We start from the raw sequence: 16,629 nt of genomic DNA, 5'->3' as shown, positions 1-16,629 counted from the left end.
GTGGACCATTCCATTTTTAAAGTCTTTATTGAATTTGTTACTATGACTTATGTTTTGGTTTCTTGGCCAAGAGGCATGTGGGATCTTAGCTCCCCAAGACCAGGAATCCAACCTGATTCTCTGCATTGGAAGGCGAAGTCTTAGCTTCTGGGCTGCCGGGGAAGTCCCAGGGTGACATATTTCTTGTGCAGGATTTTGAATGTGAGGAGCCCATGGTTAGGTGTATCCAATGAGCAGCTGCATATAAGAGTTTAGAATTTGGGACAAAGTTTAGAATTTGGGACAAGGTATATGGGACCCTGTATTAGAAGAGACAACATAAGATTGTAGTTAAGGGAATTCCCTGGCAGTCCAGTGGTTAGGACTCTGCACTTTCACTAATGTGGGGCCCAGGTTCAATCCCTGATCAGGGAACCAAGATTCCTCAAGCTGCACAGCCAGGAAAAAAAAAAAATATATATATATATATATACACACACACATATATATATAAAGATTGTTGTTAAGAGCTCTTATTATTCTCCTTGACAGCCTACATTTCCCTTTTATAACAAGCCCAAAGGTCAGTCTGTTTCATTCCTTCACCATGTAGTAGTGATTTGCTACCGTAGGGCAAGAATTGGACACGTGGCAGTGGAGCAGATACCCTTTTCTCATGGAGCCAGACTGCCTGGGTTTGAACCTGCTCCACTCCTTACTAACTGGGTGACCTTGGGTGATTTACTTAGCTTCTCTGGGCCTCAGTTTTCATATCTGTGGAAGGAGGGACCAATAGGACTAAAAGGGTTATGAGTATTGCATGAGTTAATAATAATAAACAGTAATAAACCACTTAGATCATCTTCTGGCCTATTGCAAGTGCTCTGTGTGTGTTTGTTATTATTATAATCATCCTTTAGGTCAGAATGTAGAGGAGCTTGCCGAGTGTATAGAATAATGAGATTTAGTTGTTATGTGGCTGCCCGGATGGGAAAAGGAGTTTGGGGGTAAATGGATACGTGTGTGTGTGTGTGTGTGTGGCTGAGTCCCTTTGCTGTTCACCTGAAACTGGCATAACATTGTTAATTGGTTGTACCCCCAATACAAAATAAAAAATTAAGAAAAGAATAAGGAGATTGAGGATTAAGTACCCTAGACACTAGGGAATGTGAATCTCTAAGGATTTATTTAAACAGATGTTCAATGAACACTTGCTCCCCTTGCCTTTTCTTTATTCACAGTACTTGTCTAGAATGAAGGATTGTTTTCATTTTCATATTAGTCCATTGTAAAGGGAAAGATGCCTGAGAATATCAAGTGTCCTGTATTTATTTTCTGTAGTCATTTAAATAGTTCTCGTCCCTGTCTCTCCTCCATACACACCCACTGTGCTTTTACCTGCTTTTTCCCAGCCTTCCAACATATTCTTTACAATGGATGATGTGGTCAAGGTTGGGGATTTTGGACTGGTGACAGCAATGGACCAAGACGAGGAAGATCAGATGGTTCTGACCCCAATGCCGGGCTACGCCAGGCACACGGGACAGGTGGGGACCAAGCTGTATATGAGCCCGGAACAGGTGAGCTCTTCCTTTTCCTTCTGAGGATAAATAGATTTTTGTTAAAATAGTTTTTTTAGGTATGCTCTGTCTTTTTTTTTTGGCCATGAAGTCTGGCCTGCAGGATCTTAGTTCCCTGATGATAGATCGAACCTATGCCACGTACTTTGGAAGCACAGAGTCTTAACCACTGGACCACCAGGGAAGTCCCTAAATAATTTATTAATGAGGATGGCAGCAAGCTAGATGTACCCCTGTGAATCTCCATCTGTGCTACATTTCAAATACCCAATAAAATAAAAATCTGAAAATGATGAAAACTGACAGTAGTATTCCACAGGCAACACAGCTAGGGTGCAATTCCTGCAACCTGGATTGGGGGTGGATAAAGAAAAATATTCACAATGCATGAAATGTGCTTGCCTTCTGAACCAGAACCTGACAACAGCCAGAAATTTAGTGTTTATTTATTTTTGGTTCTGCTGGGTCTTCATTGCTGCAGGCTTTTCTCTGGTTGTGGCAAGCAGGGGCTGCTCTCTGTTGTGGTGCGCAGGCTTCTCATTGTGGTGGCTTCTTTTATTGCAGAGCACAGCTCTAGGCAGCGGGCTTCGGTTGTAGCCCATGGGCTCAGTAGTTGCAGTTCCCAGGCTCTGGATCACTGGCTCAATAGTTGTGGCCCACGAGCTTAGTTGCTCTGTGGCAGGTGGGACCCTTCCAGACCAGGGATCAAACCTGTGTCTGTTACACTGGCAGGCAGACTCTTTACCACTGGACCACCAGGGAAGTCCCAGAAATTTAGAGGAGACTTTGAATGTCCTCCTCCCAAACCTAACTCTCATTTCCCCTTATGTGAACTAGGTAGGAACTGTTTTCAGAGACAGTTGGAGGTAGTTTAGTGAACTGCCCTCTGTGTTCATCCACAGGCATGGCAGGAAACAGAGGCGGACAGGCTGAGCTGTGTTGCCTTGTGGGAAAAACTGTAAATGGAACGGAGACCAGAAGTGGTGGGAGCAGGGCATCCTGGGAGATTGAGTGTAGCATCCCCAGAGCTGATGATATTCACAAGCTTATAGATGCTTAGATGAGTGGTTCTCAGACTTTTTGGCCAGTGCCTGTTTATACTTAAATATGATTGAGAGCTTAATAATTTTTCTTGTAAGATTATATCTATCAATATTTGCCACATTAGAGATGAAAGCAGAAATTTATAAAATTTTAGTAATTCAATTAAAAATGACTGTCTTAAATCTATAAAATCTTCAAGATACTTTCTGAAAAATAAATATTTTCCCAAAGAAAACTAGTGAGAATAGTGGTATTTATTTCCATTTTTTTAAAGCTCTTTACTCTCTGACTTAAAAGGGTTAGATTTCATATCTGCTTTTGCATTTAATCCCTTGAACTATGTTATTTTGGTTCAAGTATATTAAGCAAATCTGACCTCAAACAGATAAGCAGTGGGGAAGGGAGGAACATTTTAATACCATTTCCAGGTAGATATGGGCATCACCAAAACTCAATAAGCAAAAGTTTCTGAAGTTTCTGAAGAATCATTTGCCCTGTGGAATCTAAAACCATAGCAGTGGACATTCTGTATTCTGTTACTGTAACACCCATTTCACACTTTGAATGGACCTCTTTTTCATGCATGAGTTTTTAAAGTTGTGCGTTGGTCATTTGGAAATTATTGGGTCTCTACGTTATGTGTCTTCCAAAAATTGTCACAATTCAGTATTGTTGTTGTTTATTCGCTAAGTCATGTCCAACTCTTTGAATGCCATGGACTGTAGCCACCAGGCTTCCCTGTCCTTTATTATCCCCCGGAGTTTGCTCAAACTCATGTCCATTGAGTCGGTGATGCCATCCAACCATCTCATCCTCTGTCACCCCCTTCTCCTATTCCTCTCAATCTCATATAATATTTTTAAAAATCATCAATATTTTAATATCACCAACCAAGCTCACCAGAAAACGCTTTTAAGTATTAGGAAAGCTGTCAGGTTCCCAGTGATGGACACAAATTTTCCAAAATTCTGAAGTTCACTTCAAAGTTCAGCTTTTATCTTTGGCAACAACTGTCAGTTTTGCTTGAAGTGCCATTCTCACTTCATTCATCTTTGAGAAAATACTGTCGAGTATCCAAGTCTGAATAACCACAGTTGGTCTACCAGTTTTTCTTTCAAGTCAGAGTGGTGCTCGATGAGAAGTGCTCAGTGAGAAGTTCACATAGGAACTCGAACAATCGCATAAATGCTTTCTCTTGAGACAGCACTTTACTTCAGCGTGGAGCAGAGCTGCTTATGAACACTGCTCACTGTGTCACACAAAATGTTAAAAAGATGCGTGCCGAAGGGGCAAGACATAATAACATTAATCAGTTTTACTGCTTCAGCAAGGATATTTTAAGTGAAACTGTCCTTCTCTCTCTTACTTCCACTATCTCTTTCTCTTTTTCTCTTTTCTTTCTTGCTTTCTCTTTCCCTCTTTTTCTTTCTCTTGCTGTTGCTTTCTCTCTCGCTTTCTCTTTTTCCTTTTCTCTCTTTCTCTTTCTCTCTCTTGCTTTCTCTTTCTCCTTTTCTCTCTTTCTTTCTCTTTCTCTCTTTGTATCTCTTACTTTCATTTTCTCTCTTTTTTCTGTTTCTCTTTCTCTTGCTTTTTCTTTCTCTCTCTTTCTCTCTGGCTCTCTTGCTTTCTCCTTTTCTCTTTCTCTCTTTGTTTTTCTTTCTTGCTTTCTTTTTTCTCCCACCCTACTCCCCCAGTATGTAAACTGAAGAACATAATTACTACTAGTATGGTTTGGTGCCACTGCCTTAATTTGTGCTAAGATTCAGCAGAGCAAATGTCAACACAGTGAAAAGACAAATCATATCTTAGAATTATTATGAAAATAGTCTTGACTTTGTAGACCTCCTGAAAGGATGTTGGGATCCCCAGGGATCCATAGACCACACTTTAAGAACCAATGGATTAGATTATCTTTGGAAGGTTTTATCAGAGACCAGTCATAGGAATCAGCCTTTATTTTACTGTTGTACAGTATCCTTCTAGACTGCCTGAGTTGTTTGCATTATTTAAGTGTGTTATTTTTCATGCTTAACATTTTCATTTTTTAATTTAATTGGTTTTTTTAAATATAGTCCTATACTTAGACATCTTGAATTTCAAGATAAAGGAAAAATAGTATTAAAGTATTTAGGTAGGGAAAAAAAGAGGTTACAGCTTAAAGAGCTTGTTTTCTGTAACACTCAACTCTAGAAGACAATAAACCAATAAGTACAATTTTGATGAAAAATAGCTATGACCTGCAAATCATGTTTCTGGACAAAAGTCATTCGTGTAAAAGAAAATAGGCATTTTTAGGTAAATAAGAGTTAAAAAAAAATCTTGGTGCATTGGCTGGTGGTCCAGCGGTTAAGACTCCGTCCTTTCACTTTTGGGTATTTGATCCCTGGTTGGGGAACTAAGATTCTGCATACCTCTAACTAAATAAAAAGAAATATTGATGTGAGTATTCTCAAAGTTCCGGCCTTCGTTGGCCTTTGCCAAGTGTCAAGTTATGTGGCTAGCTTCATTTTCCCAAATGAAAGGCTTCTTATGAGTCCTAGGAGGTCACTTTTAATTTGAATGAGACTTTTTAAGAGTCTGTTGGGTTGTAATTCGTTTGTTCCTTTTAGCAAATAAGTTCTTGTTAACGCCTTCTCTCTACTTTGCCCAGTTCTGGATGGTAGGAATACAAAAGAAGCAGCTCCCTTCCCTCCAGGTCTTTATAATCTAGTTGTGAAGAGTAAGAAATAACACACATGAAAAATACAGCCGAGAATGCAGAGAAGTCCATAATTAAGTGCCGTAATGAGGGCTAACCACAGTTGATGAGTGGTTTGGAAGATTTTCTCATGAAAATAGGTGAGGACTAAGATAGTCAGAAATGAGAGATTTGCTTTAGATAGTGCCGGCTTTGAAAAACTTCACCTCAGGGGTATGGGGGCAGCTTTTCCTGGCTCCTGGCTTCCGCTGGGCCTATTTTACTGATGCATATCTCAGTGCTATACCTGGGCTTCCTTCTGTGATGCTGAGTAGTTTAATTACTCTTGCTGTGGGTGACTTGAAGAAAAGAGGCTTCAGAGATGATTAACTCTTTGCTAACATTTTTACCTGCAGGATTACATTTAAACCAAGTAGGGACTAAGTCATTGTTGGGATTCACTCACACTATATGATCATCTATGATACTGTCTCTGTGACTGTTCTCCTAATCTTCTTTATTTGGGATTTCAGATTCATGGCAACAGCTACTCTCATAAAGTGGACATCTTTTCTTTGGGCCTCATTCTGTTTGAATTACTATACCCGTTCGGCACTCAGATGGAAAGGGTCAGGGTAAGTTCTTCCCCTCCCCTCCAAAAAGGCAGAAGAAAATACTCTTCAATTGACAAAAGAATGAGTTGTAAGAGAAAAATAAGTTATTCTTAATACCAACAACTTGGTTGACTGCAAGTAGAAGAGAAATAATTTGTAGACTCTTTGCTTCCATTTAAAGCTCAGTCTTCAAAAATTATTGTGGTGAATTGTCTGTTTTCTTGCTGTTGCTTAAATTCATCATAACTTAACCATATTTTGCACTCAAATTTGTCATAAGGGCAAAGCTAGGGGAACCACAGGGTGGGGCGATGGTGGTGGTCAAGAGAATTTTCCAGAGAACAAATGACCACACAGTCATATGCTTAAAAGCTGAAAAACTAAGCGTAGTTAAGTTTTCTTTCCCCTCTCAAACTAAACCATGACTATTGCCTTTAAGGAGTATAGTACTGAAAGTCTTAAAAATAGTGCCTAGAATATATAAAGGATGACTAGAGTTCAACAACAAGAAACAAACAACCCTGTTAAAAAATGGGCAAAGGACTTGAATATATATTTCTCTGAAGATTACAGATGGCCAGTAAGTACAGCATCACTATTCATCAGGGAAATGTGAATTGAAATCACAGTGAGATACCACTTCACACCATCCAGAATAGCTATCATAGAATAAAATAAGAGCAGAAAGTAAGTGTTGGTGAGGATATGGAGATATTAGCGCTCTCGTGCATTGCTGGTAGGAGTGTAAAGTGGTACATTCCACTGTGTAAGACAGTGTGACCCATCCTCAAAAAGGTAAACATGGAATGACCGTGTTCTTCTCCTAGGTTCTACTCCTATTTCTCCAAGAGAAATTAAAACATAGGTCCACACAAAAACTGGTACACAGATGTTCATAGTAGCATTTTCATAATGACTAGTAGGTAGGAGCAACCCAGATGTTAATCACCTTGGATCCTGGCTTGGATCCCTTGTTTCCTAGATTTCATGTTTTGTTTTGTTTACTCTCATTATTATTACTCTCTTATTTTGCTGGAGCACATTCTGCCGTAAATTTCTCAGAAAGAATGTATGAGGGAAAATTTTAGAGTCCTCGGGTATCTGAAAATGTATTTTTTTTCCCTATCCTTATACATAATTGATAAATTGACTAGGTTCTAGTTCTAGATTGAAAATAACTTTCCTTCAGAACCTTGAGGGCATTGCCCCGTTCTCTTATAGCTTCCAATAGTGCTGTTGAAAAGCTGATACCATTTTGATGTGTCTTTTTTTTTTATATGGGGTATTTTGGACCTGTTATATCTTCCTTTCTGAGGGCTTTAGGGATTTAGTTTTTATCAGTGCCGTTGTGAAATTTAGTCCTCTCAGATCCTTTCAGATCTCCCCACCAACCCCGCCCACCCTCTGCTCACTTACTGTACTTAGCACTTGGTAGATTCTTTGAGTTAGAAGGATTCATCCTTCAGTCTAGTAAGTTTCTCATATTTTTTTTGGATAAATTCTTTGATTTTTTTGTTTTTTCTGGGACTCCTGACTTATTCCTAAAAATGTCTAATTTTTTTCCCTCCTATTTTCTATTATTGTCTTTTTGTACTATTTTTTGCAGAAGTTCCTTAACTTGTTCTTCTAACTTTCGTAATTCCTTTGACAATTCAGTTTTTATCGTCTAAGATTGTTCCTTTTTTGTAGTATTTGCACTCTTTTTACATGAATTCAGTCTCTTCATATTGCTGAGAATCTCAATTATGTGTATGTATGTATTTCTTCCCCTATACTGTCTCTTTCCTTTTTTTTTTTAGCTTTCTGTTTGAAATTATTATAGATGCACAGAAAGTTGCAAAGATAATATAAGAAATACCCTCCATCTAATTTCTAAGTGTTATGTCTTACATAATTATAGTACAACATAAATTTGACATTGGTACTTTGTATTCTGGGTATTTTATCTCTTTATGGTTTCTGTAACCAACACTGCAGTCTAGATACAGAAGTGTTCCATCCCTCTTGCTACCCCTTTATAGTCACACTTACTTTCTCCCTACTAATATCTCTGAGTTTTGTAATGATTTGTGTGTGTGTTTCACATGTTGACAATCCTGACTGTTCATATTTAAGAATGGTGCTCTAAAATGGTAACCAGAAGTGGACATTAAAAAATAAACAAAAAAGGGAATTCCCTGGCAGTCCAGTGGTTAGGACTCAGAGCTTTCACCTGCTGTGGATCCCTATTCCATCCCTGGACAGGGAACTAAGATCCTGCAAGCCATGCAACCAAAAGAAAAAAAACCTGAAGTGGACATGACTGTTAAGTGTTATGATCCAGTGCTTTCTTCAGGGTGGAGGTGGGGGAGAACGAGTGTTAGCATGTTAGCATCTCCCACATGTTAGCATCTCCCACATGTTAGCATTCCCACATGTTAGCATCTCGGACTTTCCTCATTCTCTCCAGAGAAGAAGCTTCATTCTCCTGCTTGAGAAAGAATTGGGATGGATGGGGGTGGAGAGTGTCTTACTGTTGCAGATCTTCACTCATTCTGTTTTCCATGCCCCCCACCCCCCAATTCATCCTCATGCCTCTGTTTGGAATGCCTTGGTTCAGTTTCTTCAAAGGACAAACCTCTGTGTCCTGTGAACAGTGAAAGCGTTAGTTGCTCAGTCCTGTCTGACTCTTTGCTATCCCATGGGCTGTAGCCTGCCAGGCTCCTCTGTCCATGGGATTCCCCAGGGAAGAATACTGGAGTGGGTTGCCATTCTCTTCTCCAGAGGATCTTCCTGACTCAGGGATTGAATCTGGGTCTCCCGCATTGCAGGCAGATTCTTTACTGTTTGAGCCATCGGGGAAGCCCTTTGTGTCCTATGGGGGTATATAATATCACTTCATATACAGAACTTCCCACAGCTCTCCTACAGCCATCTTCATCCCTCACCCCCACTTCCTGCAGGTTCCACACAGCTAAGCAGTTCCCCATCTGTTGGCCTTATCCCCCGTGGGCACCCTGGTTTACCTTTCTCTGTTGAGCTAAAGTAGTTACACTGTGTTTCCATCTACTTTCTCTCTCTTTCCAAAGATGTGATTTTTTCTTCCATTGCACTCATTTTAAAGATTTAAAATGTTTTTCCTTTCTTTGGAGTTGTTTTAGTGAAAATGTTTACTTTGAAATATAGTTAAAAAAACAAATCTGCCATGTTTACTCTTTTTTTTTTTTTTTTGGTTGCACTGGATCTTAGTTGTAGCACAGAGGATCTCTGATCTTTTGTTGTGGCATGTGGGATCTAGTTCCCTAACAAGGGATTGAACCAGGCCCCCGGCAGTGGGAGGGCAGAGTCCTAGCCACTGGACCATCAAGGAATTCCAGAAAATCTGCGTTGTTTAGCCAGAACCCCTCTGAGATTCTATTAGTGAATGTAAAAGAGACTATTCAGTGATTTGACCAAGATGTTTTTTGAAAAACTAATTTTATTGAGGTATAATTTACATACAGTACAGTGTACCCACTTTCTACATTTTTATGGGATTTTGATACTTTTAAACCTTCATGTAATGACCACTACATTCAAAATACAGAATATTTCTATCATCCCCAAAAGTTGCCTTTTGTTCCTTCCCAGTCAGTCTCCTGTTCTTTCATCCCATCCTGATTCCAAGCAACCACTCATCTATTTTGTCTTAGAAAGTTTCATATGAATGGAATCATACATGTATATACATTTGTGTCTGCCTTCCTTGACTCGCCTTAAAGGTTTTAAGGTTCATTCATTACTCAGTGTGTCAGCAGTTTCTCGTTTTTATTAAGTAACATGCCATGGTATCTATACGTAGTTCCTGTGTCCATTTACCTGTTGGAAACACCTGTAAATAAAGTGGAAGTTGCTGTGAACATTTGTAAACTGGTCTCTTTGTAGACACACATCTGTTTTTCATTAGTCTTGGGTAATTAGGAGGTAGGATTGGTAAATTATGTGTAAATGGTTTAACTGTATAAGAAAGTGCCATTTTATATTCTCACCCACAGTGTAGGCGAGTTCTAGGTCCTCGGCATCCTTATCAACACTTAGGTTTTAGTCTTTACATTTTTTGGGTATTCTGATAGGAATACAATACAATCAGATTGTGGTTTCACTTTGCATTTCTCTGATGACTAATGACCTTGACCATCTTTTCAAGTCCTTTGCCAAGTATATGTATTATGTATTATGACTAATTTATTCCAGCCAGTGGCTTCCCATTTCATTTTCTTAATGAAAGGGCAGCAGGTTAAAAAAAAAAAAAAACATGTTATGGGATTAAAAATTCTGTGATTCAAGACTCAAGCATTTATCTGCACATTATTTGGTAGGACCTACCTATTAGCAGGTGAAACACTCCCTTCTATGGCTTGTGTCATAGATTCTTCTAGTGAAGTTTCTGTTTTCCTTTAGTGGGAAGTGACAAATGCCAGCCCAGTTCATGTTTTTGTTTAAGTACATTTTAGCTTATTTCTCACGAAATATGAAGACATACTTGCTTTATTTCATTTCTCAAAACTGATTCATTACAAAAGGAGTATCAGGGACTTCCCTGGTGGCACAGTGGTAAAGAATCCACCTGCCAATGCAGGGGACATGGGTTCAATCCCTGGTCCAGGAAGATTCCATATGCTGTGGGGCAACGAAGCCCCTGAGCCACAACTACTGAGCCTGTGCCTAGAGCCCGGGAGCCACAACTACTGAGCCCACGTGCCACAGCTACTGAAACCCATGTGCCTAGAGCCTGTGTTCTGCAACAAGAGAAGCCACCACAGTGAGGAACCCACACACCACAGCTAGAGAATAGCCCCCACTTGCTGCAACTAGAGAGAGCCCAAGTGTAGCAACGAAGACCCAGAGCAACCGAAAATAAATAAGTAATAAAAATGTTTTAAAGGAGTTTAAGGCACTGTGCCAAATAGTTTGCCTGAATTACCTCATTTAAGTCTCAAAGCAATCATACAAAGTAGACACTGTTATCCTGTTTGTATGAAAATTTCCCAAAAAGCTAGTTTATTTTTTATATTCAGAATTTAGCACAATTGACTTAGTTTACTTCACTCAAAAAGAACACTGTGTCCTTTTATATCAAATACAAGTGATCAGTGACTAGTAGAAAAAGTTACCCACTTAAGAACACAAATGTGTGTTCATGAATGATTGAATTATTTTTTATGCAGATCAGTCCATTTTCAGTTAAAATCCAGATGTCAGGATCATGTACAGTTCTAATATATGTAAATTATATGGTGATTTGGTGGCAGATAAATCTGTGCCCAGGAAGCACTGATGTGTAGATTATCAAGTCAGAAAAAGCTATTGATAAATTTTCTATCTACTTAATGTTCAGCCTTTCTTACAGTATCAAAAAATATCTCTGTTTAAATAGATTAACATATCAAAATGGATTTAAAGATAAGTAACACTTTTCTTTCTTTGCAGATCCTAACTGATGTAAGAGATCTCAAATTTCCACCACTATTTACTCAAAAATATCCTCGTGAGGTTGGTATAATTCTCATCTTTTATTTTCTTTAAAATCTTACTTAGGATGTGAAGTCAGCAGTCAGCTCATCAGTTTCCACATTTTATAGATGAGGAGGCCTAAGGTCTAAAGAGGAAAGTGACCTGATCCCAACAACATACAACTTGTTAAACCAAAGGCTGGGGAATTCCCTGGTTAAGAGTGTGACCTTCCACTGCAGGGGTGTGAGTTTAGTCCCTGTTCTGGCAGCTAGGAGTCTGCTCCATGCTGCATGACAGCCCATTCAGGGATTGTAACAACCTTGCCTTTGAGTAGGGCTTCCCAGGTAGCTCAGTGGTAAAGAACCTTCCTGCCAATGCAGAAGATGCAAGAGACGCAGGTTCGATCATGGCAACCACTCCAATATTCTTATCTGGAAAACTCCATGGACAGAGGAGCCTGGCAGTCTGTATGTAGTCCATGGGGTCACAAAGAGTCCGACATGACTGAGCAATTGAGCATGTGCACACCTTTCAGTAAGGCTGAACCTAAAGACCCCACCTTCATAGGAATCAAGTTGCCATTATAATCAGGCCATTAATTTCTTTATCTTAATGAATTTGACACAGATCTTAAAAACCAGCTTCTTAAAAAAAAGTCACTCATTTCCCCTGATTTTGTGTGTTGGAATTATACCCCTCAGAGAAACAGTAAATGATTCAGAATAGTGGGAAGGGAAAGTTAAAATGGTCTTGATAGTGAAAACTGTGTAATGAACGTTTGAAGTTTCTTTTTGCAGTTTTTGTTTATTTATGTTATGTCCACAAGCACATCACTTTAAAATTTACGCACTGATGGTTCTTGGATTTTCTTAGTAAATTCAGTTGAAGAAAATTAAAATTTGTGGCTAATTATCAAATTGGAAAAAGTCTAATTGATCTTTCAGTATTTTAAGTATATTGAAGGGTTGCATTAAAAATGAACTTTATAACAATATAGAGATATGCTAACTTAAAGTGAAGTTTATTTTACTAAAAATTAGTTTGTTGTATATTTTGCAAAGTGGTGAATCAGTTCCTGGGGGACTCACAAGAATCTGTGTTATATTAAAGTGGTTGGAAAAAAATCAGGAAAAGGGGCTAGGTACTGACCACTGGCATGATTTATTTTTCTTTTTATTTATTGGGGTATAATTGCTTTACAGTGTTGTTAGTCTCCGCTGTACAATGAAGTGAATCAGCTATACATTTACATATATCCTCTCCCTCTCGTATCTTCCTCTATTTGCCTCCTTATCCCACCCATCTAAGTCATCACAGAGCACTGAGCTGAGCTCCCTGTGCTATATAGCAGCTTCCCACTAGCTGTCTCTTTTACACATGGTAGTGTATGTACATCAACACTCCTTTCCCCGTTCATCCCATCCTCCCCGTCCCTCTGTGTCCACATGTCCCTTCTCGGTGTCTCTATTTGGTATGATTATTTTTTAATTGACATCTTTATTGAAGTAATTGTACATTCACATGCAGTTGTAAGATGAATTTATTTTAAAGGTCAGACTGTGTTTCAGAGATGTGATTTAAGGCCCTTTATATTAGGAAACAACCAATTAACCTGGAATAGTCCATGTGTATTTGGAGCAAGACTTGGCCAAACTATGACCCATAGGCCAAATCCAGCCTGCTACCTGTTTTGGTAATAAAATTTCATGGGAACACTGGCAGGCCCACCTGTTTACGTACGGTCTGTGGCTGCTTTTGTATTTCAGTGGCAGAGCTGAGAAGTTGCTCACACACAGATGTAGAGAACAAACATATGGACAAGGGAGGGTGAGGTGAGGTGGGTGGGATGGGGTGGGATGACTTGGGAGATTGGGATTGACATACATACCTTGCTGATCCTATGTATAAAATAGATAACCAGCGAGAAGCTTCTCTATAGCAAAGGGAACTCTACTCAGTACTCTGTGGTGAGCTAAATGGGAAGGCAATCCAAAAAAGGGGGGATATATGTGTACCTATAACTGATTCCCTATGGAATCAAGTGGCTCAGATGGTAAAGAATCTGCCTGCAATGCCAGAAACCCAGGTTCGACAACGTTCAGCACAACTAACACAACATTGTAGAGCAACTGTATTCCAATAAAAATTAATTGAGAAAAAAAGAGAAACTGGCTCACCAACTTAACATAGTTACGGAAACATAATATTTGGTGGACTCCTGATTTAGGCAATGGTTTAGTGGCCATCACAAAACAATTTTTATCTTTCAGTATGCCATGGTGCAAGACATGCTGTCCCCATCCCCTACTGAACGGCCAGAAGCTGCGAGCATCATTGAAAACGCGATCTTCGAGGACTTGGAGTTTCCAGAAAAGACACTCCTCAGACAGAGGTCTCGCTCCATGAGCTCGCCCGGAGCAAAACATTCAAGACACTCCAGCAGCCCCCACAGCCCTTTGCCCAGCAATTAGCCTTAAGTTCCGTTCTCGCCCCTAACAAGTGACGTCAGAATAGCCTGCTTCAGAGGAATGTTGCTTTTCCAAAATCGCAGACTTGAAAATATGGTTCTCCACTTGATTTTGTTTTAGGCTGCCTTTTCTAAATCAGATTTTAAACTGGATTTTGGAGCTCACACCTCATCTGAGCCAACTTTTGATTTTCGCTCCAGTCGAGGGGAGGGCTGTCACATGCGGTCCTTTCCCTCATTGGTCTGTTGAAACTGGCTGGCCAAGCATTCTGTCCTCACGTTTTGCCTAAGGAGGTAGAAGCAATCCCTAAAATGTACAGAGAGAATTACGAAATGGAAATATTTTTATAGTACAGAAAAATGAAAGTCCCTACATGGTGGTAACCATATTGTTATAGAAAGACGCTTTCTAGAGAGATAGTGGAAGTTTTAAGACTGATTTCAAAACAAAGCTGACTCCCATTTTTGTCCCTGGTGGGTGAATTAGGAAGCTGCATTATTTTGGAGGACAAGTAGCACAAATTATATAGCTAGTTTTCTAGGGTCATTTGTAGCATTAAATAGCTTTATTCCTCAGATAGTTCTAGGGAGAAAGGTTTTTAAGGGTTTTTTGTACTTTTACCTCCAATAAAAGGAAAATGAAGCTTTTTGTGTAAATTGGTCAAAAATTCTGGCTTGGAGAAGGAAAAAAAGCCGTAGTAAGAAACAAATCATATATTACAACTAACTGCTTCAATTATGGACTTTTTAAATCTAATGAAATCTTAAATGTCTTAAATGTAATACTGTAGGTTGATACTGTCTCAGAACTGATTGTAGATAACAGTTTAATCATCTAACTTGCTAACATGTTTTTATTTTTCACTGTAAATAAGTTTATTTTTTATTTATAAAAATTCTGAACTCAATCCATTTGGGTTGGTGGTGTACAGAACGCACTTAAAAGTGTGTTAACTATTGTGACTTCTTTCAAGTCTAAATGGTTTAATAAAACTTTTAGAAATGATATATGGTTGATTCTTATTTGAGGGAACTAGCTCCAAAATGGAATTTTTCAGATTTTAAAATGGGATCATAGGTCTCCAAAGAGTCATAACCCTACTCTCAAGAAAACTTATTCCTTATAGATGATCTTATTTACAAAGCAGAAATAGAGACACAAATGTTGAGAAGAAACATATGGACATCAAGGGCCAGGGAATGAAATGGGAGACTGGACTTGACACATATACACTATTGATACCATGTATAAAATAGATAATTAATGAGAACCTACTGTGTAGCACAGGGCTTCCCAGGTAGCTCTGTGGTAAAGAGTCCGCTTGCCAATGCAGGAGACCTGGGTTCGATCCCTGGGTTGGGAAGATCCCCTGGAGAAGAAAATGGCAATCTGCTCCAATATTCTTGCCTGAAAAATTCCATGGACAGAGGAGCCTGGTGGGCTTCAGTCCATGGAGTCGCAGAGTTAGACACGACTGAGCACACACACACACACATACACACACGCTGTATAGCGGGAGCTCTATTACAGTGCTCTGTGGTGACCTAAATGGGAAAGAAACCCCAAAAGGGGGATATACATGTGTGTATAACTGATTCACTTTGTTATACAGCAGAAACTAACACATTTCAAGCAACTATACTTTAATAAAAATTAATTTAAGACAATAGAAAGAAAACTTATTCCTAACCTGTTCTAATGGACATGAGTTTGGGTAAACTCCGGGAGTTGGTGATGGACAGGAAGGCCTGGCGTGCTGTGGGTTCGTGGGGTCGCAAAGAGTCGGACACTGAACTGAACCTGTTCTAAACAGGCATCTTCTCGTCCTCTCCCAAAGACTTCACAGGACCAAGTCCTTTTCAAAATTCACTGGACTCATAATCCAAACACATTAGCTCAGTTTCTACTCTGTGCCAGAGACATAAAGACCATTCTACCCTAAAGGGAGGCTGCGCAGAGCAAAGGCTATGGCAAAGCCAGTTGTGTTGCGATCACGATGTGTCTGATGGAGGCATCTGGCGTGCAGAGCTGCCAGGCACAAACTCGCCAGACACAGCCTTCAGGGTTGTAATGATTGTTTCCATCTTACAGACACGTGATGTCTGCCCCATAGAGTTTGAGCAGTTTGTAAGCTGGGCACACATCACAGGTCTTTGTGTGCTCTTCCCAGATTCTCACTGCTTAATGAGGCTCCAACTGTCTTTCTTCCCTGTTCAGCTTGGCTCCTAGCCAGTTCAACTCTTTTTTTTCTTCCTTTCTTAGCCTGCTTCAGTGACTATTTTCCTCTTCACCCCAGCGAGGGATCCTGTTGATTTCTTCCCATTTTGCCAACTCGGTTCCAGCTGCAGACCCTTTGACCCTCACAACCACCCTGAAAGCTAGCTATTTAGGGATTTCCCTGGTGGTCCAGTAACTAGGACTCCAGGCTCCCAATGCAAGAGGCCCAGGTTTGATCCCTGGTCAGGGAGCTGCAGATTCCACATGCAGCAACTGAAAAAAAAAAGATCTCGCTTGCTGAGGCTGGGACCTGGTGCAGTCAAATAAATAAAAATACATAGTAAAATAATAATAAAATTAAAAGTTATAAAAAATACCATGGCAGATGTTATTATTACCATTCTTATTGTAAAACTCACGTCCAGAAAGATGCTGTGATTTGCCCCTTGATAACAGCCAATCAGAGCAGAACTGGGACCAAATCCCAGGAATTCCAGTCCCTAGTTAAGGTTTTTGTCTACTCCCTCATACCAAGCTGTCTTAAGGATTTGCAAGTATCTAACCTGGGCTTCCTTGGT

The 16,629-nt window shown here is 39.6% G+C and overlaps 1 protein-coding gene across 1 annotated transcript in view; it reads left to right on the top strand.

The window, feature by feature from the left end:
* Window positions 1-14,841, top strand: part of EIF2AK3 (eukaryotic translation initiation factor 2-alpha kinase 3) — an 81,274-nt gene extending 66,433 nt beyond the window's left edge. The window contains exons 16-19 of the mRNA XM_010834127.1: window positions 1,392-1,559; window positions 5,814-5,915; window positions 11,343-11,405; window positions 13,637-14,841. Coding sequence (XP_010832429.1) covers window positions 1,392-1,559; window positions 5,814-5,915; window positions 11,343-11,405; window positions 13,637-13,837 — 534 coding nt within the window. The 3' untranslated portion in view covers window positions 13,838-14,841. The remainder of the gene's footprint in view (window positions 1-1,391; window positions 1,560-5,813; window positions 5,916-11,342; window positions 11,406-13,636) is intronic.
* The last annotated feature ends 1,788 nt before the right edge of the window (window positions 14,842-16,629 follow it).

This window comes from Bison bison, unplaced genomic scaffold, assembly GCF_000754665.1.
Source record: "Bison bison bison isolate TAMUID 2011002044 unplaced genomic scaffold, Bison_UMD1.0 scf7180017864020, whole genome shotgun sequence".
Taxonomy (NCBI): Eukaryota; Metazoa; Chordata; class Mammalia; order Artiodactyla; family Bovidae; genus Bison; species Bison bison.
This window is presented reverse-complemented; position numbering and strand designations above follow the sequence as displayed.